This window comes from Paramormyrops kingsleyae, chromosome 25, assembly GCF_048594095.1.
Source record: "Paramormyrops kingsleyae isolate MSU_618 chromosome 25, PKINGS_0.4, whole genome shotgun sequence".
NCBI classification, from domain to species: Eukaryota; Metazoa; Chordata; class Actinopteri; order Osteoglossiformes; family Mormyridae; genus Paramormyrops; species Paramormyrops kingsleyae.
The window spans coordinates 26,672,972-26,697,989 of record NC_132821.1 but is presented as its reverse complement, the minus strand read 5'-3'; the positions used below and the strand labels follow the sequence as shown (position 1 = coordinate 26,697,989).

At 44.6% G+C, this 25,018-nt stretch overlaps 1 protein-coding gene across 5 annotated transcripts in view; it reads right to left on the bottom strand.

The window, feature by feature from the left end:
- ndst3 (N-deacetylase/N-sulfotransferase (heparan glucosaminyl) 3) overlaps nucleotides 1–25,018 on the bottom strand; it is a 159,699-nt gene continuing 134,681 nt past the window's right edge. For all 5 annotated transcript variants that reach the window (XM_072706933.1, XM_072706937.1, XM_072706935.1 and 2 more), the window contains 8 exons: nucleotides 17,096–17,278; nucleotides 16,706–16,802; nucleotides 15,346–15,469; nucleotides 9,624–9,798; nucleotides 6,787–6,957; nucleotides 6,414–6,523; nucleotides 4,893–4,995; nucleotides 1–350 (listed from right to left, as the gene is read on the bottom strand). In XM_072706933.1, the coding sequence (XP_072563034.1) occupies nucleotides 231–350; nucleotides 4,893–4,995; nucleotides 6,414–6,523; nucleotides 6,787–6,957; nucleotides 9,624–9,798; nucleotides 15,346–15,469; nucleotides 16,706–16,802; nucleotides 17,096–17,278 (1,083 nt within the window). In that variant the 3' untranslated portion in view covers nucleotides 1–230. The remainder of the gene's footprint in view (nucleotides 351–4,892; nucleotides 4,996–6,413; nucleotides 6,524–6,786; nucleotides 6,958–9,623; nucleotides 9,799–15,345; nucleotides 15,470–16,705; nucleotides 16,803–17,095; nucleotides 17,279–25,018) is intronic.

The window sequence follows — 25,018 nt, the reverse complement described above, 5'->3', positions numbered from 1 at the left end:
CACGCCATATCTGCTCTCCACAGGTTCCTGTACTTGTGACACCACATGCCAGCACATGGAAACATTAAAACAAGGATTTTGTTTTCCTGAAGAGGTGTTTAAATCCAGGTCGGGTTTCTGTGGTTCTGTTTTTTTACTGTTTTTCCGTTTTTGTGTTTTTTGGCAGCCGCATTTGAGGGTCGCTGGAGTCCTGTGACGAATGGGGTCCTCGAGGCTCCTGGCGCTCCTCGCTATCTGACTTTCTGCAGCTCCTCCCGCAGCCAGGCCGGCAGCGGCTGGCCCAGGCGATGCAGCAGCTTGGACAGCTCGATGTTGTGGTCCTTGTAGTACCTGGACAGGAAAGCCCTGGACTGGGGAGACAAGGGGGACGGCAAAGGGTGGGTCACTTCTCTGCCTTTGAAGGAATTTCAGCTCAGTAAAACTTTATTCATCTCCGTGGGGAAATTCTGTTTTTGCTCATCCCTTTTTACTCTCCAGGAGACACGTTTGGGGGTTTCAGAGAGCGGGGTCAACCAGCATCCGGCGGCCCAGGAGCAATTGGGGTTAAGGGCCTTGCTCAAGGGCCCAACAGTAGCATCGCTCTGACAGCCAAGGGATTTGAACCAGCGACCTTCCCATCACGGACACAGAATCCTAACCCGCCGAGCCGCACACCGCCCAGAATCTCAAACACTTATTTCACGACCCTTAAATGGGTTTGTGGACTATGAACGGATGGAGAGACCGATGGACACAAGCAGAAGAAAATGCTTCTACGATATTTACGTGTCTTTTTATTTTTCGTTTTCAGGGTTAGCATGTCAAAAAAGTATCTTCTTTACAGTATAGTAATAAACAATACAATAAATATCTGTCTCTTCACTACTGTCCCATTGCCCCAGAAGATCTGTAAGATGACTGGAAAGAGGGACGAGGTGGACCGGGCCGAGGCGACAGGACAGTGAGAAGTCTAGAGCCTGTACTTCCCTCATGACCCAGTCTTAAGTTCTGACTCCCCTTGCTCGAGCTGAAGCACACTGTAATTACTGACAGCGTGAAGGCAGTACAGAGACGTGGGGGGGGTGGGGGGTGGATTGACAGCACAGCTGCAGAAGTCTCAGCCAGCTTATCTGCCGGTCAGCGCATGCCTTCAGAGAAAGGCCATGGATCTGTACGGATAGCGTCGCGGTCCCTGTGGTCGCTCCTCCACAAGCCGGGCGGAATCTCTCTCCGTTCCTCACAGCCGTCATTTGCTATGCATTGGATGAGCCGGTTCTGTCCAGGGACTGATCCCTATCTGCTGCCATTTTTTTTTTTGCTTTGGGGGGCTTCGACGGAAGGGGCAATATGACTCCTCGTAATTAGGTTGTAACACCCCCCCCCCCACCTGCCTCCCGGTGTACGATTTTTCTGCCAGATGCTCTTCTCCTGGGGGGATTCTTGCCATGGCGATGGCGGAATGTCACACTGCAGCATTGTCGGGAAGTCAGAATTGCCCCAAGTAAGAAGTTCAGGGGCACTTAAGGAGAATTATGATTAATTGAGTTTTTAATTAGTGAAATACATATTGTTTTCCTGGAGGACTGATAACTGCGTACGATTAAATACAGAGAAATAGGACACTAGCAAATCAGCTGCAGAAAAGCAGGTGTACTTTCACACGACTGGGGATGCAAAGTGAAAAAAAGTGAAATGAATATTATCAGACATACTAGACATAACACTGTTTTATATATGTGTGTGTGTGTGTGTGTGTGTGTGGATTGTATTTAAATTACATTATGGGGACCAAATGTTCCCCATTTGTGTTTGTGGGAGAGATTACAGAACTTCATTCAACTGTTGCTTTAGTTACTTATTTAATCGTCCAAAGTATATGTAACATTATTTGTTTATAAACATCACCGCTGATATATATATATATACACACACACACACACACACACACACACACTAATGTGTCCTCAAATGTGATCTATGCAAACCCACACACACACACACACACAACTCTGGAAAAAATTAAGAGACCTCTATATAATTTTTGAAAAATCTGCATTTATAAATCCTGGTTTAATCCTGGTTCTGCTGGCAGAGGTTACACTGTGAGGCAGGCTGCTTCCAGGCTCAAAGTTTCTGAGACAGCAGTACATAAGAATAAGGTGAAGCAGGAGACACTGGCAATAACTAAAAACCAGCCTGGCAGAGGGCAGAAGCGACTTTCTAATGCCAGAGATGACTGTCAGCTTATCCGACAGTGTCTCATAAATCAGAGGATGACCTCAAGTGACCTTCAAAAGGAATGGGAAACAATGCAGGTGTGAAGTGCACTGCTAGGAGAGTTCATATCAGGCTCCTAGAAGCAGGACTGAAGTCCCACAAAGCAAGGAAGAAGCCCTTCATTAATGACAAACAGGGAAGAGCCAGGTTGAAGTCTGCAAAAAAAATACACACACACAGAGACACACCCATAATGAGAAATGAGTGAAACTGAAAATTTTGCTGTGGTCTCAATCTTTTTAAGAGCTGCATATATGTAGGGATTAATACACGAAAAGCTATATTTACACACAAACACACACACACACACACGATATATATATATATATATATATATATATATATATATATACAAACAAGTTAATGCATGACAAACTGTGCATATATTTTTAAACACAAAGCTGCAGAGGCAAAGAACCACCTGACGCACAGCGGAATGCGTTTAAAAACGTATGATGGGCGACATGTGGTGCACTGGGCCCACCACGGTCACTGCACATCCTGCTCACGGTGGTACCTAAATTAGTTCCACATTTACAAGCTGAAAATGCATTTATTAGTAGGACTACTTTCTTCTGCCAACAATTGAACATTTCTGTTTAGTTTTGGTTAATTTTAAATGATTTTGTACTCTTGGCATTTTATGCAATGTTAGAATTAAAGATTATAACAGCGCATTGATTGACTACTGTGATTTACTGGTTGGAACTACATGTGCGCTTATAGGAAATTAATCAATACCCTCCTGACCAACCAGGAAAAAATAACTTGTCTGTTTATATATTTGCAGAAATGTCTCACAGTCTAACAGCATCTCCTCCTCTTAGCTTAGCACTAGTGTGACTGTATTCTAGGAAACCCCTGACCAATCAGGCTGCTTTATAACGTTCTGATGGGCACTCTAGACTCATCAGTGGACATCGTTATTCCGTGCGATTCCACGCCCCCGACACTCCACAGACTCCACAATTACGACAATGAAAGTCACCAGGCTAAGTGAAATTGCACAATTAAATTCCCTCAGGTAGCTGTAAGGCCAGGCAGACATTTCCGATAAAATAATCGCATTAACCCATGCTAGCTATTATTGTATTTTGTTGGATTTTCCACTATTTATTTTCTTCACCTGTCACCTGGAAGCATTATACCTAGGGGACTACATACTGTATACCGTCTTTCAGCCGTAAAGTAGTTTGACAAAGCTATTAGCGAACCACACTGCCAAGAAAAGAGATTCAGTTTGGCGGAGGAAATAAGTTAATTAGCAGTAGGTCGGGTTGGACTTGTTTTCCATGGGAAACGGTCTACTGTACTCCCACTAATCAATAAACCTTTTAAATTTTAAAGCCCCTTTAAAAATGCAGTCTGCTTTTTTGGAAGCTGGTGACAAGCTTGGCTCTCAGCCAGCGACTGACATGGCCATGGGAACGTAACATGCGACACATCCGGAGTTGGGAAAGTCCTGTTAAGTACGGATTCTTCATTTATCTTTTGTTTTCTGTGGGGCTGTTTGTTAGGGAAGGGCAGGACACATGTGCTGAAAAGGAACACTAAAAGGCGATGTTTTAACGTTGAAATATTTTAAATCGCTAAAATATACAGATTGTTACATTTAAATAATACTATATACATACTTATGGAATGAATACTACCTCATACGGGGGGGGGGGGGGGGAAGAATGCAAATGAATTTATAGGGAAAAGCTACTGCAACATTTTTCAAACAACAAAGAATTTATTTAAATATTTTTTTAAAAAAGCAGACGTTAACTGTAATACTGGAAATGGTAGTAACTGCATCTAGGGTTTTCGTTTTAATTACTGAAACTTCCTTTATGTAAGACAACTGTGAAAACAAAACAAATCTTCTTTTTTTTGGAGATATTATGCTAATTTGTCAAATTAAGGGCTCTTTTTTGAAGGTTTTTATTTTATGGCTTAAAACAAAGGCCCCCCATACTCAGCTACAAGGTCTGTATGTAAACTGATACCTTTCAGAGGCTTAAACAAACACTCAAAGGACTCCTGAAATGCAACTCTTTCTCTACAGCCGTTTCTCTGTAATTTCCTTGCAGTCTCAAGTCAGTCAATGCCCACAATTTCACAGGCTCTCCAAATTCTCTACTCCACAATATACGCGATACTACATTACATAATATTTATATTCCTGAATTGTTGAATTGCTATATACTTGGGTTTAAAGGCATAATCCATTTAACATCTGCATGACCGTAAACGGTAGGATACACCAGGGGACACACAATGCTGGGTGAAAATGTGGTTGAATCCATTAGATTTTATCCAGGCCCAAATGACTGTCTGATTCCGGAAGAAGAATGAGCTTCAGAGATGAGTCACCATCTAACTGCCGCTTGTTGCCGAAAGAAGCAAAAAATTAACTAGCAGGCATGTGCTATATTGAATAAGCTACTGGATAAAATCTGTCCGACTTTCTGTGTGTTGGTTGGTCGATTGATCGGTTGGCCAGTCAATTCAAGACAATTTTTAATCAGGACCAACGGAATTCACCGAGAAATTCTGTCACCTACTCAGAAACTGTTCATATTCTTTCGTCAAATACAGAGCAAGCGAGACAGACAACAAGCTGTGATTTTTAAGCGCGAATGGCGAGATACCTCAGCGGTCATGGGGGGGTACTTCCGTCCTTTGCTCTTCCCCAGGCATTTTGTCTTCCCGCCTTCCAGCAGCTGACACCAAAATCCCTTCTGAGGATCGAACCTGAAGAAAAAGAAGGCGACAGCTTTACCCACACTGGGACCGACGGGATCAAAAAATGATTACGTTAATCCAGTACTTCTCACATCTGGAGGATTTTCAACGTTCGCCTGTCTGTTTTTTTAAGGCCCTTGGCATTTCGGCATCCGCGCGAAAGTCGGCTGAACTTTTTGCTAATCGGCAAACGAGATCCTCACACTGAGTTCCATTCTCTCAGGCATCCACATAGCTAAGCACTGAAAAAATGGAGGAACGTCCGAGGTTAACACTTCCCAGAAAGAATATCTTTACAATTATCTTTATAATGAGTTAGAATACCTTAAAGAAAACCGGTAAGATACACGGAAGATTCACCGCCCGTACTCCCTGACAGTCCACGCAAACTGAGATCTCAGCATCTTTGAAAACAAGGCACCTGTTTTTTCAACCAATCAGGATAGGGGGGAGGGTGGAGCTTGGATAACAGGAAGTGGCACTGGCCAAATGCTGTGGGGAGTTCCGCTTTGCGAGAGGCCACGTTCAGATGAGGCTAACCGCAGTGTAGCACTGGATATTAATAAGCGCCTTGCGTATCACATGATTGATGGACCTGTCGGGCTCGTGCATGCTGAGCTGGCTGTCGGCTGACATGGGAGCTTCCCGGTGCTGAGATAAGCAGCTATCTGATATCTGTATTACTGCCCGGCACCACTTCCTGAACATCCAAACGGCACCTTCCATCTCACCCCGGGGGCATCCCAGGTGACGCGTCACTCACACAGGCGTGGGCCCTCGGGGAATTCCTGTTCGTACACTGGAACTGAAACGGATGCGAGGTTCTGTTCAGCTGCGTGTCATCCGAAGCTTTTTTTTTTTTTCTCCCCCATCCCACACCCAATAAGGTGTGTAGTTTGTTAATTTTTGCAGTCGGGGGCAGTGTCCATCAAAGCCCATATGGAGCAGTAGGCTAGCTTCACCGCTGGCACCCCCCCCCCCCACCCCAGGATACATCACCAGCTAAATGTCCTTTTCTCAGAGGTTTACATGCAGAGGTAGAAAGTCCAGGTACAGAAAATACAAATCCAGACCAAAATTTAGTTTCAACCAATGGGACTCTTTATTCTCAATTGGTTGGTTGAAACAAAATCTTGGTCTGGATTTGTACTTTCTGGACCTGGACTTTCCACCTCTGCATGTAAACTTCTGCATAAATGTCCAACCTAGCTGGCGAGAAAACTGTGAGATGGGTGATTAAAAATGTGTATTGGGGAAGAAGATGCCACCCTGGGCAATTGCCAGTATCAGCCCCCGATCGAAGAGTGGGGGCATTATGTTTCCTACTGGCTTACTTAACCATGTGAAAAAAAAAACAAGACTAGTAAATGAGCTCATTTAATTATAACAGCATGAAGGATCATCCAACTTGAATGCGGATAACTCACGTCAAAGCCTGAGAGTAATTGTAATATGGAGAGACTCCTAAGAACTTCTGAACTTCATCCATGACAGCAGTAGGGTCGTTTCTCAACTGCTGGCCGTCGATGATCAGAAGCTATGAACACGGGGAGGGGGTCACCGATTAGACTGCAGAACGGCTGAGATTTGTGCATTTCAATAAATTATCCCCAATTATTTGTTTTCCGGCTACTTTCACGTAGTACACAATTACAATTTAATAAACTGGAAAGTTTAGTAAGTTTAGTAACTACTTGGACCATTCCAGGCACACCTAATATGTTTGGAAGTTGAAAATACTGAATGTAAATTAAGAATGTGTTCTTCACCCTGGCCGACCAGTAGGGGGCGGCGTGTTACCTGGCTAGGGGGGAAGTAGGTGAGCCATCGCTCGAGGTGGGTGGCGTACAGGCCTGGGACAAGGCAGCGGCTTTGGAGGGAGCGCAGCTCAGCCGGGGAGTGGTGTCCTGCGGAGATCACCTCGTAGAAGCTGTATTGGAGGGCGGTGCGGTCCTCGTGGGCCTTCTGGTGCTACAGGGTGGGGGGGGGGGAGCACCCACAGGTGGCTGTGTTTAATCATAGGCTTTAGAGAGTGCATAGAAAGCAGCTGTTTACCGCGACAGGCCACAAGCTTCCCCCCCTCACAGGAGATTAATCCCTGCTAGCAGAAGACCGATGCGTCTGGGAATCTTGTCTATTAACAGAAGGCGCAATAAAAGAGGAGCTCCACACTACCACGACAAGCAGGAAAGTCATTTATCCTATTCGAATCCCGCTGTTCGTTATCCGAAAAGGCGCCCACGCGTCCCTGGGAACAAATGCGAGGCGAAAACCCGCTACGGATTCACATTGGTCTCAGCGGATCGATACGAGACCCTAGCAGGTGCTGATTTAGATGGTGGCAATTAAGGCTGAGACAAAAACTCATAAGTGAGCAGTAAGTCAATTAACGCCCGAGGCCACGCCCCTTTCCACGCTTCCAGGGGGGACGATGGAATTCATTTCGAATGAAGCCTCATCCATTAACTGCAGGAAATTGAAGAGACAGCTTTTGGTGAGCGCAGTGCTCTCTCAGCAGTAATAATTGCACGCCAGGCCCGTAGGACATGCTGTTGATGAGATTTCTCTCCATTCCTCGGTCCCACCTCGCCCTCCCCCCGCTCCCCCCACCTCCGTGCTGAGCGTGCCAGAGTGTCACATGGGGGGAAACCAGAGCAATGTGTGGGGGTGAGGCCGACGCGACGGCAGAGAAAGCTATCGATCACGACACCGTTTGCAAATACCCCTGATATGACTTTCCTTATGTCTGTTTTTACAAACTCAGTGTGTGTGTTGTATTATTTGGGATTGTATCGTTCCCGAGAACAATATATTGTACCAGAATAGCTCCAGAATTGCTACATACGCCGTTTAATGATTAGCGCTCTTGAAACTGAAATTGAAGTTGGAATGAAATTGAAACAATTGAAATTAAATTTGAAATGAAGTTAAACTGACACTGAAGTTGCCTTAAATTTGTAGGGTTGTGGGTTCAAATCCCACCCCTGGGTCTGTCTGCCTGCAATCTGTATGTTCATCTGAAAAATCCTGTGTCAGAACACATTCCCACCATGTCCAAAATCAATCTGGTAAACTGGAGCCTTTAAACGGTGTGTGAATCAGTGCTATTATGGTTGTGGTTTTTTGATTAAGTTTTTAGTATATTATTTAAAAATTTCATTTGAAATTCTGTTCAGTTTTAATTAGTTTTCAGTGTGGTTTTATTAGTTTTAATTTTAAAGGTAAATTTCTGTTTAGTGTATATTTTAGTTTCAGTTCAAGATTCAGTTTTTTTATTTCTAGGGAGAGACCAAAACTTGTAAAGATATTTTATGTGTCTGATCTTACATCAATACACAGTGCACATTAATAATTTCCTCAAAATGGGCAAAACATGCTGTTGGTATTATTAAAAGGTAATTAAAAACAAACCATTACTTTAGCTAAATAATATTAAGAATGGGAACTGAACGTTTGTTTTTATTTTATTTTTGTTAGTTTTGGAAGCAATATTTGTTGTCGTAGCGTTTATTTTATTTTCATATTTGACTTTATTTCCGTTTTCGCAAATGTTTCCTTTCGGCTTGAGTTTTCCTTAAGGATAATGACCCTGGTGTCAATCTGTGCCTGGCAATGTACTCGCATGCCACCTACAGCGTCCCACATCTCACACCCAGAGCTTTCTGGGACAGACCGCCCGCTCACCGTCACCTTGTACTAGATAAACTCTAAAGACACATGAGTGATGGATGACCATCTATGTGTAATGTCAGGCGCAATGCTTAATCTTAGCTCTGAAAAATGTGAAGTTGAAACTTAAATTTAAGGAAAAACACAAAGGTTAGACATCATCAATTGTTCTCCGTCTACCACTTCAGCTACTAGCTTTCAGGCATACCTAGGAATGAATTATCAATTAAAACGAAGGAAAGCCTTATGGGAAAACGATGCGAATGAGACTTTTCACGTGGGGAATATTATGGTCTGTAAAAGCCTATACGGAGGGCCTGACCTTTCCTTAGGAGACCATTCAGGGAAAAAATGGCTTTTTAGCAAACACGCCTCCCTGGGTAAGGCTGCCATTAAGCCTCAACACAAAGAAATCAACACTAATGCTGCCCGGGGGCTCTGGGAGAGGAGGAGAAAAACATGGGGGGGCCCCCGGCTCTCTCCCCCCACACCGATCTGGGGACTTATAATTTCAGCTGATGTATTCTGGACAGCCGCAAGTCAATAAAAAACGCAGAGCGTCGAAGTTGAAACTGAGGTCAACTCTATTTCTTTGCCACCCCCTCCCAACACACATGCCTGCCTGAGACAGAGTGTTAAGAACCCTGGGTGTTCAGTGGCTCTGACCGCCATTATTACGCTAGCTCTGCCCTATTGGATGCCATCAGTCACATGACTCAGAGAGTCCAGGACCCCCTGCCAAGTCATCCAGCACGTGCCTGACCACAACGCTGAATTCACACCCAAGGATTAATAAAACCCAGAGCGGAGACTTTGGCAAGCTAACCACATTTTTTACAGAACAGTCATATCTGTGCAGATTGTCACCGTCGTTCACTATCAACACAAACGGAACAATCCTCCTGAGGATTGTGGTGCTTTAATTAGCAGAAGGAACTTGAGTAGAAGCTGAAAGCAGGTGCTTTTACCTGGTACCAAGAGTAAGCTCTGTCCGAGGGGTTGATTAGCAGCGTAATGATTTTGGCTTTGGGCAGCAGAGCGGCTGCCCGCCTGGGAGAATCCTCAGACGGGAAGTAGTTGGCACTCTTCTCAAACAGGAAGTCGGTGGTCACGTTCGACGGGACGGGGAAAAACTCCATGTACCTGTGGGAGGGAAAAAAAAAAAAAGAGATTTAAATATCCATGCGTTTTGCAGAAATGCATAGCCAGTATAGGATCGCGGTGAGCCTGGAGCGATTCCCAGAAAGCACCAGGACAACGGGCGCAGGAGCGCGCACGGCGAGTCCATCACTGGGCACGCTCACACGCAGCAACACACCAGTCTGATTTAGGGACCGAAATCTGCCTAAGCGCATGTTTTTGTACGCTGGAGGGGAAACCAGAGTCCCTGGAGGAGACCTTCATGAGCGTGGGGGAGGACATGCGGACTTCACATACACAGAGGGGGGGCAGGGGGGAGCCCCCAACCGTAGATATGGGGGCCATGTCAACATACATATGTATATACAGACATAAACACATATATATACATACACACAGTACCAATCAAACGTTTGAACAGACCAACTCATGGAAAGGGTTATTTGAATTGTTTTGCATATTTTAGAATTATTATAAGGACATCAGAACTATAGAATAACATATATGGAATTATGCACTGACCAAAGAAGTATTAAACATAAAAAAAATAATCGTTTGGGTGGAGACAGCTCTTTGGGTTGGGACTCAGAAGGTTGCTGGATTAAATCCCCATGGTCGGCGGAAGGATCCCACCATTAGGCCCCTAAGCAAGTCCTTTAACCCCATTTGCTCCCAGGTCTGGCTGATCCTACTTTCTCCTCTACGCCAGTTTAAGTGTCCTCCTGGGATGCGTTTCCAGCAGCCCTCATCCTGAAGGACGTCTCCCATATATTCTGAGCACTGACTGGCTGCTTTGTCTCTGGCCAAGCTTCTCCAAAAACATCTCCACTGCGTTTAGGTCAGATGGCCAGGTCACGTGATTTAACACTGTCGGCAATCTATCTATCGCATTTTTTTCCCCTCAAGTTCATTTACTCCATCCATCGGTGCCACTAGAGATTTTGGACCCCATGACATAAATATATTGGGCCCCCAACCACAAACCAATGCAATTACGTTCTAGTATTTTTAGGGCCCCTGTCATTTGGAATCAGGCTAACTCCTTCACCCTTTACAGTACCCCTCTATCTATGCACACAGTAATTATAATTTGTGAAAAGTGCACACGCATATGGTCTTAAGCCTCTCTCTGTTGCCTTATTACCTGAAACCACTAATAAACTCTTGTGTAGCATCCGGAGCAGCAGAATATCTGGAGGAAGCTCCGTGTTTGCGGCATCACAGCCACACATTATGACCTGGTCATTTCAGCTGGCAGGCTAACGCCGTTCACTAGAGCGGAGCGAGGGCACTCCGCGCCGGCATTAAACGGCCCGAGACAGGAATTACCGATCACCGTGACTGTTCAGTCTGTTCCCCAAGCATTCTTGCCGAGCGCCGGCCAGGAGCAGACGAGTTAAAACGTCCCCGTCTTCCTGCAGCTGCCGTCTACGGTGCACGGTGGATGCACGTTCAGCCTGAACAAACCTCTGATTTATTGCCCAGACCAGTTTGCCTTCGGGCCCCTGTACTCATGCCGCCGTTCCCAGCCGTCTCCCTGGATCTTTCGCTCCTTTTACTCCCTTTCATTAAGAGATGTTTTACTTCCAGTGCTGCTGATTTCTGTTTATAAATCACCTTGCTTCTACTCAATAGAAAATAGCTTAAATTTCTCATCTGAATCTGGCCCTGGTTCTATGAATTTACATGCCCTTCCTGTGTTTTCCTGCATGCGCCGGTTTCCTCCCACAGTCCAAACACAGCCGCAATATTTACATTTACATTTAATTTATTTAGTAGGCGCTTTTATCCGAAGCGACAAACATTCTTTTTGTTTGAGAGAGCGGGAACAGCCAGTCCCTGGCACGGCTGGGGGGTCAGGGGCCTTACTCTAGGGCACAATGATGAAATACTTACCCAGCCCACAATATATTTGTGAATCGCAAATCTGACTGTGACCATGTGAATGAATGGAAGTACAGTCATTCGTCACTTAACAATGCGGAAAAACAATCTGAGGAATGTGACGTTAGACAGTGTCATCGTTGTGTGATCATGATCATCACGGACTGTACTTACACAAACCTAAAAAACACCAAGGATTTATGGTATAGCCTAAAAACGATAAAATGATAGTAAATAAGTAAACGAGTAACATAGTTGCTTTTTATCATTATCAAATATGATGCGCTGTACATAATTGCATGTGCAAACCTTTTATACAACTGGCGGTTCAGTAAGTTTGCATACACCAGCATCACCACAAACAAGTGAGAGACGTGTTGCGCTATGACGTTACGACAGCTACGACGTCACTCGGCGATAGGAATTTCTCATCTCCATCATCATCCAATGGCGCCACGTCATATAAGCAGTCCGTTGTTGACTGAAACGTGCACCGCATCACTGTATGTAGATATGAATTGCGATATACTGATTTGTATAGCGCCCCCAAGGGGACAGGGCCGGAAATTTTTCTTTCGAAACAGCTCTGCCATCTCTCGCAAATTGTTTTGCGTTTACTCAATTAGACTTTGGCGACAACAAATCCATGGGATTTAATTAAGCATTAATACAATATCTGTGTATATTAGACTAAGTTCAAAGTAAAAATCAATCGGGTGATCCATTACTGTTGGATCTGTGGGATTGCGCGACACGGCAAAAGGTCACAAGACAGGGTTGCGAGGGAACTGTTAAAAAAACCCTGTCACTTTAGGGGCTCCACAGATTTGCACCTAGTGCAAATCAAATCAGACAGATGATTCAGAAATGAACTGAGAAATGGATTGAGATTAACTCTCAAAACCTAGGTAGTAAATATTTGAATGTCTACACACAAAACTGACCTGTTCATAATCAAGGGCGCAAAACTTTGTTTTCGCTGTTCTTCGCCCTCTGCCCTGATTTGTCCTACTAAACCTTCTTTCTTTATTGATTGCGACACGCTGCATAATATTCCTTGATATCACCATAACGCTGCTCTGCTGAATTACGTCAAGGCTCTGCTCTCTTTGGGTCTATTTCCCTGCTCAGCGGACGCCCTCAGCCTTTCCCATATCTTGTCCTTCCATTCTGCTGTTGATTACAGACGGTAATGAACTAAATGCCCATTACACGGCATCCTAATCTTTAAGAAGTACTCTCAATACCACTGCCATGCTAAGACTGTTCAAGGGCCCTCGGGGGGGAGGGGGGGGGGGAGCTCCTCAGTAGATTCTGCGTGATCATCACTTATCGGAAAGGGCTACTTAGAACCTCAAATGGGGAGCACAATCAGTCACATAGGCAAACCGCCCACCCCCCCCTCCCCACATGTGCCGGCTCAATACTCCTCTTAAATTTATTGTTGGCTTTGATGTGCCTGGAGAGCGTGAATATTCCCAGCTCACTATTGTGTACTGTTTCAGCGTGCCATCCATGTGTATCCGTTCACCAGCACACATTTTTTAACACCAGCACAACACCATTTTAAGACCATTGGTGTGGTATAGTGACAACCACACAAATCGCCGATTAATGCATTCTTCATTTTCTAGCATTTTTTTCCCCCCAATTTGCTCTATGCACAGCGAGGACCCTGGGGGTGTCTAGGTTAATGCCAGACACCTCTGGTGCTAAAATATGGCTCTCCTCCCTCTTCCCTGCTTCCGCACTATGTGAGTGATTACATTTGCTCTGGACAATAATAAATAAACACACAAGCTCCCAAATGGGAATCTGAAACATGCTATGGCCTAAAAGAGACTGGTATATTGATAATATAATATAATGAAAGGATATCCATTTCTGTGAGAACGTCATCAGCCAGTGATAGCCTGGGCCATAGGATTACAAAAATGAATACATAAGCAAAACATATAAGTAGAAACCATATGAGAAATATATATGGGAAAATCTAGTCTGTAATTGCTAGAAAAATATGCATAATATAAAAGTTAGTCATCAGCTGGGAATGGAAATATTGTAGTATACCAGACTAAACATGACATAGATAGATAGACAGACAGACAGACAGACAGACAGAAAGGAAGGAAAGAAGGGAAGTAGAGATTTCAGGTCCAGAGAGTACAAATCCAGACCAAGATTTTATTTCAACCAATCATTTGAGTATAAAGAGTCACAGTCACAGATACTCAACTGGTTGGTTGAAATAAAATCTTGGTCTGGATTTGTACTCTAGACCTGAAATCTCCACCTCTGATAGATAGATGACGGACGAATTGATGGACGGAGGCTTTTTTAATCTCCGAAGGGAATTTCTGGCCCATACCGGGATTTAACACGCAACCTTGCCATGATTAGCAATTGACCAAGCCGCTTTCATTAAAGTTCTCTAACTTTATGCTAGTTTCTGAGCTTAATAAAAGAATTTGTTATTTTTTTGTTTTAAGGTTGTTATGAGGTAGCTTGCTTTATAATTTTAAGAGACAATCATGTGTCAGTAAAGCATTGTTTAAGTAAAACTATTGGTGTAAGTTTAATTTTTGACCATATGAAATTATATAAACTGATACTATTGGTAAAATGCTCCTTAAAATCAGTATCGGAAACAGAGTTTTCATATGATAGAAAATAAAAATGGTCCAGAATCAGAATTTGACATAACGTCACTTAAAATTCGACATAATGTTCATAAGCTGTAATTTTCTGCAATAAATAATAAAGATGTATAATAATAAGCATTTCAGGTAGTGTGTGCAACATTAATTGCCAGTAACAGTAGTTGTGGACTTGCAAGCGTTTCGCTGTTGATAGCCCGTGCACTGGGTCGCCATCTCATTAACGACACAATGACATTTTAAATCCCCGTGTTATTTTATGCTAATCCATAGCACAACGTGATGAAAGCCCAGTCCTGAAACGTGACCTTTGCAGACCTATTTTGATCCATCACGGGACTTTTTTATGAGTGCCTGATGACCAAAATGTCAACGCGGCATAGGCGGAGACGTGGGGATATCCGGTCTCGCGCCGGCCGACCCGTGGAGGTGAATGGGACCTCGGGGACAGCTCTGGTACCGAGCCTCAGGCGGGACTCCGCTCGATGAGCCGTGTACGCCGGAGGTCACTGCTGCCGCTTGCGACTTGCAGCACCGGGTGACCTTGGCCCGGAATGGCTGAAGCCCACGGGTCGAGTCCTGACAGGCCAGGATAAGCCCCACAGCCCTCGGTGGCTCATCCCCCTGCTCTCGGGTGACCCATATGACTTGCAATGTTTCTCCTCTCTTTTAAGTTTCAAATGTTAAAGACAAGAGATGATGCTCTGTATGGAGCCCCGCCCCCCAACTGAAAGCTGATATGCCCTTAGAGAGCCCCTCCCGTGCCACTCACCAATTCAAAACATATCATTGGCTAGCTGGTCCTTCCCTATGATTTATGGCCCCTCTTATGCCCCCACTTTAGAAAAACAAGTCCTAAAATGGCTTCATCTTTGTGTTGTTTCAGAAATGTATAAATTCTTCCAAAAGGGCCCCCCACGCTAACCAACTACACCCTAACGCGAACAATGAGGTTAATCATTCTAGCAGAACAAAGCCGACGAAAGCATTGATTAAAAATGCTACTTGCCAGTCGATACCCTTGTGGTAGTTGTTGGTGTTGAAGAACTGAACTTCCTCGAAGGTCTTCAGACTGGGAAGGTTGCTTGATATGGACGGGTGCATGATGAGGAAGAGGTACAGCGCTGTGGTTCCTGAGAATAAGCCATTTCAAAAGATGATGTTACGTCATGATCCCCCAATTTATGAAGCACTAATATCAAGTTCATACGAAAAACAATGCTGTTGTGGTTGAAATAGGAATTACACATATCCCCAAACTTTATTTTTACTTATCTGTGCAATTATGACCATAATCTGGTCCATATTTCTATTCTAAATTTCAATACATCTTAATAAAACCCCATTTTCGCAAAATGTTACATTCTACACCATCACGGAACGTGTTATAACATGCATACGGAGACTGAGATGTTACAGACTGAAATACTGAATGATGGAAATCCACTAAAATTAAGAAAACATGTATTAGTGTTCAAATAAAATTAACCTTCAAAGAGATCACTTTCTAAGACATCGAAGTATAAATTTACAATGGTTCCTCTTACGGGATACACTTTCAAAAAAGAAATCTGACATGGAGCAGCTCTTGACATTTCACATTCTTTACTTACGCCTTCAAAGACTTTTAAGGAGCATCAAGAGCTATAAGAAAGGCATCTATAAGTCTAAGTACAGGGCGAGATGTAAAATACACAGAACTGCAAGCAGTTCTATGAAAGGACAGAGGTGTGATGGTATGAGCCATTAACACTAAACCCTCACGAAAATGAGACGGTGTAAGGGGTTATAAAGCCTGGAGTGTCACGCTGTCGAGTGCAATGTCAGAGAGAGCTGAGCGGGTCGGGATCTATGACGGTCTGGCATGCGCTTCTGCGCCGAGCTGAATTACATCCACGCACTGCCCTCTGAAAGTCCCCTTTCATTCTGAAGTTAATTCATGTTAAACCAGCCGTCGGGGGATCACAATACAAAACGGACAAACCGGTGGAAGGAGAAGACATTCTACAGGGAAACCCGACGGCTCGCATTCCCCGTTTCACGTCTCGGACTCTAATAAACAAAATTTTTATAGCATTAGCGGGGCTTAGCGGCTGCGTTGGAAAACCGCAGGAAAGGTCTCCGATTCCTTCGACCGTGAGCGGATTCAGATTTCACTCTCTCTCTCTCTCTGATTAAACCCAAAACACTGTTTCTGAGGAGGACGGGGGGGAAAAAATCAAGATAAAAGAGAAAAGAAAACAGAAGGACAATGCACAGGTTGCCGTTCACTTAGGTTGTCCAGGAGCTGTGCCAAACTGCCTGGAGCGAATCAATCAAAATTAGCTCCTACGGCCCCCATATAAAGCGCCGCCTTCTGCTCTACGTACCGGTTTTCTGCGGCCCGATCACCACGAACTTCGGCAAGCGGTCGCAGGTCTTCTCTTTCGACCAAATGTCCTTGTGCCTCTTGTCGTCGCAGGGATTCTGTTGGCGCCAATGATAAATCATGTGAATTAGCTATCAGTCAGGTTAAAACGGGCAATAACTCATACAAAGCCTCCCAAAAACACAGATATTTCAATAAAACACTCATATACTGATTTAGTGTATGTGTATATTGATTCTTATACCAATAATATTGATATTTAGGGACCATAAACAGATCATGATGCTTTTAGCTACTTCAAACCAATGGTTCAACGTCAAACTATGCTAGGAGAGAGTGGAAGGTACCATGACTGTATCAGGACCAGTTCTTGCTATAAACACCTGCTCACCTGCCAAAGTGGCTGTCTCTGTTCAGGGAAGAGCTGGAAATACTTGTGGGCCAGCTGCAGTGGCGGCAGTGTGTGCAGGTTAAGGTTGGTCCAGCACTGGACGAAGTTAGCCAGGTTCACGAAGGTGTAAAGACCCAGCCGGTCATTTCCGTAGTTGGATAAATGTGTCATAAAGATGCTGATCTGTAAAGGGAGAGAGATTTTTTTTATCATTGACGGTTGGAAATGCCGACTCGAAACACCTTCCACAAGCTCCCGACAGATGGCAGTAGGGACTTCCTGAAGTACCTGGACGGGCACAGCTGTAAAATCAATCTCTGTTTGACCACAATGGCTTATCTGACAGTTTTTAAGCTCTCGATCATCCGTTTTTAGCCGCTGATGAAGAGGGGTTTGAAAGCCCCTGTCAAAATTGTGTAAAACTGAGGGCCGCGTCTTTGTGCCGTTTAAAACCAGTCACTCAGGAGACGTGCTGGCGGGACTCCTGAGAAGCGGCGATTTAAGCAAGGGCACGTCTTCAAGACGACATCACCTACGAATTAACGGCACTCCCGCCTGATATCAGACCAGACAGATCTTTAGCTACCTCCGCCTCCAATTAATCATTTTACATTAATCCCCAGGATGCCTAAACCTAACCTATCATTGTGCCAAACAAACAAACAAAAAAAACACAACAGCACAAAATGCACCATGCTGCAGAGCAATGCAATGCGGACGAATCAGATCGCGAAAGACAGGTTTTCATCTGAGACAACCAGCTGCCAGACGATCCCACTGCTGCAACATGCCACTGCTCATCGTATTTATAAATAACGGACTGTACTTCTCAATTTGTTTTAGTACACAAGAAGGAAACTGATATTTCAGGAGTGAAACTGCAGACAGTAATAGCTTTCAGTGATACCGATACAGATAGCTGGTCAGGGCTTCCATTAAAATTGGTAATAATAGTGTAGATACAGTAATTAAATATATCAAATTCTCTTTGGAGAAAGTAAATATATTTCAAGTAGAGGTCAGACCTTCAGAAGCTTTAAAACGAAGGACGATTCACCCTTATCAAGCATCCTAACGACAGAGACATCTATACTGCTTATGCATCCCACTAGGCCACATTCTTTAATCTCCTGGAAATACACTATATGGCCAAAAATGTGGACACCAGCTTGTTCCGGGGGATTAATACAAAGTTACTCCACACTAGACTTGTATAATAGCCTCTGATCTTCGGGATGGCTTTTCATAAGATGTTGACTGGTGGGATTTGCTGCCATTCAGGTTGGGTATTGATGTTGGATGATCAGGTCCCTTTCTCTGGGCTTGTGTGACCGACCACTTCACAACTGAACTTGCTCACAGACATTCTGACCTTCACGGTCACTTCACCTGCGGCTGCCCAGGGCAGTTCTAGCTGGGCAGATATACGCCGAGGTGATTTTTTTGGTAAGATGGCGTCCTAAGATGCTGGCAAGTGGAAAGTCACTGACCTCTTCTGTTTGACCTTCCATTCTGCTGCTAATGTTTGCCGCAGGAGATTGTGTGACTGTGCGCTTAATTAAATTCCTGCGTCAGTAATGGGTGTGGCCTAATGAGGCAGTCCTTCTAATTAACACGGGAGTCCACACCCTTTTGGCCATATGGTGTAATTAGCAGAACCGCTAACTTCAGGATCACTAATACGTGCCACACACTTCGACGTCTCGGCTCTTCCGCAAGGCATGGCCACGTGCCCCGTCGCACGATGCCGTTCAGCATTGACACGGAGCCCCCGACGAGGCCCCTGTGGGGACGTGCTGCCGCATTTGGGCAACGAGACCCAGAGCCGGTTCAACTGCCTAGACAAGCCGCACGACAACCTGCGGCGACTGATGGAGGAGATGTATGCATGGTGTAAGATGGAGAGAGATGGCATGAAGTCAGAAGGGATGGATGCTTGGATGTGTGTGTGTGTGTGTGTGTGTGCATGCACTGGTGCATGTGTGTATATGTTTGTGTGTGTGTGTGTGTGTGTGTGTGTGTGCTGGTGCATGTGTGTATATGTTTGTGTGTGTGTGAATGTGTGTGCGCACTGGTGCATGCGTTTGTAAATGTTTGTGTGTGTGTATGCATTGTAATTATTGCCTTATGGAGACCAGATTTCCCCACATTGTGATAAAAACCTGTAACTTTTCCTGGTAGGGACATTTTTTCAGTCCCCAGAACTATAACATCAAATTTATCTCTGAACGCAACGACAAAACTAAAAATGTCAAGTCTTGTACTTATTTGGTTATTTATAGTTAAGGTTAGGGCTGGGTAGGGATTAAGGTGGCCATTTTTGCTATTACGGTTTTGTCCATAGAAATGAATGGACGGTCCCCACAAAGATACGAGTACAGGTCTGTGTGTGTGCGCGTGTGGGCTTGCCAGACATCAGCCAGTGCTGTTTTTTAACAAAATAGTCAAAGATCATTGGAAACTGGGGCAATTGTTTAAACTGGTCTTTTTCAATCTGAAAGACAGTACAACTTTCAGTTAATGGAGACACAAGACAATATATAAGCTTAGTTTAACCTCAGAAAAAAATTTCAATACAGCAGCTGCTTTTTTATATGGACATATATCACAGAAAGCAGCCCAAAATGATCCCTCTCATTACCAGTATTAGTGCATTTCTATTAACATACTTGCTCTTAACAGCTTTATGGAATATTTTTAAAGATCTTGAGGGTAACGATCCATTCACAATATCACAAAGGACTTCCTTTCAATACTGCCCTAATTAAACCTCAGTAGCAAACCCAGAATCTACTTTCAGCTTCATTTTGAGAGCCTGGGGGAAGCCTGTCATCGAGAACTACTTGTTCGGAAGGTTTAAATGTCTGTACTTCAGAGAGACACAAATGGGTGACATCTTCTTGTGGATCTAAAACAGCATTAAACAAAGGTTTGGGCACTTCATTCATTTTCTCACTCTGAATCAGAAGTAGGGGAAAAAAAAACGTTTTTTCTGCTTGGTCAACCTCTAAACTTTCCTGGAAAGAGAATTTCAAGGACAAAGAGGGTGTACTGCTTCAGTACAGACCCCTGTCGGCCAACAGCTATCCGTCACAGATTGAGTCACGCCGCGTTACAGAGCGATCGCTCACCGACGCTAATGCGTCTCTATCCGCGTGCGGGAAATCGACATTATCCCCCAGCCAATCAGCTCGCCGCATGCTGGCTACGACATTCCGTGTTACGTGGGCACCTCCCCCTCCCAGCAGAGCAATGCAATTACGCTCCTTTGTTACCCAACAGCTGGGAATCGAGACAATTTAATTAGCTTTGAGCATTCATAGCTGTTTGTGTCTGTCATCATGTTATTCTTCATTTTTATCTGCTACACAATAGTCTACATGGAGACGTACGTACAAGTATGTGCTGTGCCCTCCAACGATATCATTCCATGCACGACTATATGCAGTTCTGTCTTACTATGTGCACTTCACTTAAAATGTGACAATCTAGTTATTTTTTGATTATTTCATCTATGCATCCATCCATTCATCCCTCTATCCAAGACAGCATAAGACACAAGGCACGGGGATAGATTCAACATGGTGCCAACCCATCACAACACAGTTGTTATTGTTGTTATTATCATTTTCTTGTTATGTATAGTGTTTTCTGCAGAATTCTTCAGGTATGGAATGCATAGCCTGCTGATCGGGAACAATCACTTCGGTAACTACAACCTGCAATCGCGCTGTGCAACATGGGGCCACTCAATCCTTTTGCCTGCACTCGTCCTCTGTCATGCTGCACGTTCACCTGAATACAAAACGGCCCGGCTGCGGAGAGAGCGTAAAGCGAAACAGAAAATGCCTGTCGTCACAATCAGCGACGGTAATGAAAACGCTTACAAGAAAATAAAACCTGTTCTGTTGTAATAAATTGGCGTGTCTAAAACTGGTTGATAACACAATGTTAAAAAAGCCTTCTTTTACATGCTCTCCTTCTCTCTGTAACTGCATGATACACCATCGATATTGTAACATAACGACGGAAGGTAACCCTTCGACTAGCTCATAACTGGTTAGGATTAAAACAAAATCTTCCCCATAGAAATCACAGCGGGCTAAGCATGTGATCAGAAGGTTGTCGATTCAGATCCCATCCTCAGTAGAATAGTCACATCACCACTGGGCTCTTCAGCAACGTCCCCCCCGCCCCCAAAATGTACCAGGGCGGCAGATTAATGTCCTAACCCAAGCTTCACCCTCACCTGCATATATATATGTATGTGTGTGTGTGTGTGTGCATGTCTCAGAGGAGAGCATGATGGGATATGTGAAAATAAGCAAGCACGTATCTGTACTTGTGCAAATGACAAGGCATCAAATCATGATAGGAGGATGGATCTGCACACAAGAGAACAGCTTTGAACACGAACACCAGCGTCTCCTTGCTGTTCCTATTAAGTGCTAGCATCAGTATAGATGACAATTTATTCCTGGCTGTCTGCAGGTCGCGCAGAAGTGTCACATCTAAAAGTTTATTTCGCAATTTAATAAAGATGCGAGGATGGCGACATATGCAGAGCTTATTACAGCCATGACAAAATCACAAATTAAATGTCGCGAGCACCTGTGCAAGGTGACGAAGGAGACCCAAGATTGCCGGAGAACATTCTAGAATTATTCCACCAAATACCAAAATTTCACCAAACTAAACTGGCAAATAAAACCTTTATTAACTTACCTAACAGTACATCTGCTTTCATACGATATTTCATCCCACCTATTAATCCAACTTATCTTGAAAAGCTTAATAGCATAACAAAGCTCGAGGAGAGTGTTGAGGAACTTGGTGTGTTAAACTTGTGGACGTACAGTTCGCAGTGCAGCTTCACCTTTCAGTCATCCTGCAAGCTGGCAGCTAACATCACGGTCCTTTTTTGTGATTTTACACTTCAGTGGTACAAGGGGAAGTTTGAACTTTTTCCTCCATATACTGAAAAAATACCCTGCCAATGTCAATAAGCCAAGTTCTCCACATACTGCCCTACAAAGGCGTTGACACTGAAACTGAGTAAAAAGCGTGTTTCGCCTTCGTGGTGTGGATTCCGTAGCTTCCATAATCTTCACACTCCGTTTTCTTCCAAACCGGGGGTAGCTGAACTAAGATATTCCGTCACGAGATAAAAACGGAAGCCGAGAGACGCGATTTCGGTCATAATTCGATTGTGACAAAACATGCAGTTACGCCGTTTTGGCCTTTGTAGGGCAGAAGAGATAAAGATTAAATGTTTTTTTGGGGGGAAAAAAACGGAAAAACCTCAACGCTCAAAATAAAACTGTATATAATTACTAATGACGATGTGTGATTATTATACCGGAGCTATTTCTGAGGCGCACATTCGCCGAGCCTCGTTAATGAGCTATTTTCGGCATGACCCTCCTGCGCCCCGGCATCCGCGGTGCACCCCAACCGTGTGCCCTGTGCTGTCTGGGATGGGCTCCAGCCCCCCCCCCCCACCACCCTGCCCAGGATAAGTGGCTATATGATGGATGGCTAGCACTCCTGCACTTTATACACTAAAAACAGAAACTATTAACAGACGCATTTTGGCAGTACGGTGAGTCTCTCTTCGTTGCGTTTTGACTCGCGGTCCTCGGCATTATAATGGAAGTCCTTCGACGGATTGCGCTGCTCTCTTGAGTTTTATGAGAAGGGATTTCATAATGAAAATGAAATTTGTCCCTGCCTTGAAGGGGCTGCTCCCAGTTTATATTTTCCAGCCTCATTTAGAGCCCTCAACTTAAAATGTCACTGGAGTTTCCTTGGAATAATGCGTGACACCTCTGCTGACGTCCTTAAACACCATAAAGGTGCCCATTCCGAAGGCCAAGCCAGACAGGGCCGCCATTGACGCACCCTCTGTGGAAACGCCAATAAATATTCATAACAATCCACGCTTCACGTCCATCTATCGCTGTGCATTTTACTTTGCTTGTTAGACGCTGCTACTGGCCACCCTGTCACCCTGAATGCCTTATGAACGCGGCCTGTTCGCGAGGTCTGTACAGACAGCACAACACTATTTAGTCAATCTTGTTTTTTTTTTCTCTCTTACACTTGTTTTTGGCTTGACCCAATTTCAAGTGACAGTTGTGACAAAGAAACACACAGGCAGGCAGGGTTTAAAGGGAGCCGCAGGCGGAGAGGCCTGTAATTTCAGCTTGATGCCGGGGGGGGGGATCGTACACTTCGAGTCTGAGGCGCGTATGTCAGACGCTGGGGGGGGGAGAATCATGTCGCCACCACGTGACACCTTTCCAACCCGGATCTGGTCTCGCTTTCCTGAAGCGGCACTAAGTTCTGGGACCGTTTGCTGCGGGAACTTCCTCAACCCCGTGGTTTAACATGAGCTCGGCCGGTAATCGGGTATACCGCTGTATTTTGGGTGTACCACGGTATTTTGAAATCTGGGTGCTAAAAATTCACTGAGCGGATGGGGGGGGGGGGGGCGGCGGGGGTAGTTGGCAAATTTTATTGGCATGATTTCAAAATACCAGAATAGCATCCCTTTTGATAAACCACAATATTATACGCCTCAGTACAATGCATGGAAGATTTGACAGGTTGAAAAATTAGACACTGCCTAATCCTACTTGAACTCCACCTCGAGACCACTCCACAGCAAGAGCGTAGATTTGAGTATGGACAGTAGGTATGTGTCCTTGTCAATATTCTGGGAGTATCGTGTTTGTTTACGGGGACGGGGGGGTTCGGGGCTGATTTGGTTGAAACAAAATCGATGCCCTTGCTTCACAGTCACTGGCCCTCATTCATTTTACTACACATTATGCGTCTTCTGCTAAAAATATTTCAAAGTGTTTTAATCCCACTATTATAACCGCTTGTGCTTATTCTAAGACATTTCGAGAGCTTAGGATTACTTTAAACTTTAAAACAATTGGACATTTAATGAAGCAATTCACATTAGGTGCTTTGTTCTAAAGTACAACAACCTCATTTTCTGGTGCCTCCGTGAATGACAGGTCTGCGGCTGCGGCTGTTCCATCCGGTTCATTAACCACTATGCCCCCTAGAGGCCATATACTGCTTCACAGTCCCAAAATCTCATTGGAGGCTCAGAGACATTATAATGCCAACTCCCTTTGCCGAATTTGTCACCAGTGCTAATATGGGGGAAAGAAGGCAAGTGTGTTATACGGGGATCAGTGGTCTGAAGATTTCAATGGCTCTTTGTCAAAGCGTCCAGCGCAGGCACGTTTTTCTGTTGGATTAATTAAGAGTCAGCCAGAGCCAGTGATGAAGACAAAGTGCCAACATGTGCAGCCCTCTAATATTCATAACGGAGTTCTGCTGCTGCCCCAGCACTTTTCGAAGGTTCTGCCTTCTTTGTTTTCCCGAAGCCACAATGGATGATTAATTTACTTTATTCCTGAGGACTGGAAGGATCAACACGACCCCATGCTGATTTATTTATGTCGTCCCACCATCACCAAAAATGGAGGGAGGAAGAAGTGGTTCCGCAGCTCTCATTTCCACTATTATTTCTGGCTCTGCAAAGGGGGTGGGGGGCGGGGGTGGGGGGGGTTATAATTTGGTGCTCTCCTACCTATTCCATCTGATGGGTCACCAGTTGGGATTCCAAGATTCCCAAACAGCTGCTCCTCCTGGACTAAGTTCAAGACCTGACAGAATAATAAATCGCTCCTCTGAAATGTTCACGGTGTCGACTAACGACGACAGACCCTCCATCGCCACCATTTCCGGACTGGAGATGCGGCAGGGACACCGGAGTTAGATGCTCTTAAAGGAGGGTGCCTTGCCAACAAATCCACCTGACCCGTGCGTTTCTCGCGAACAGTAAACCACTTACAAATATAGCCTCTATTCCACGGAGGGCTGTCCTGCTCGCCTCATTAA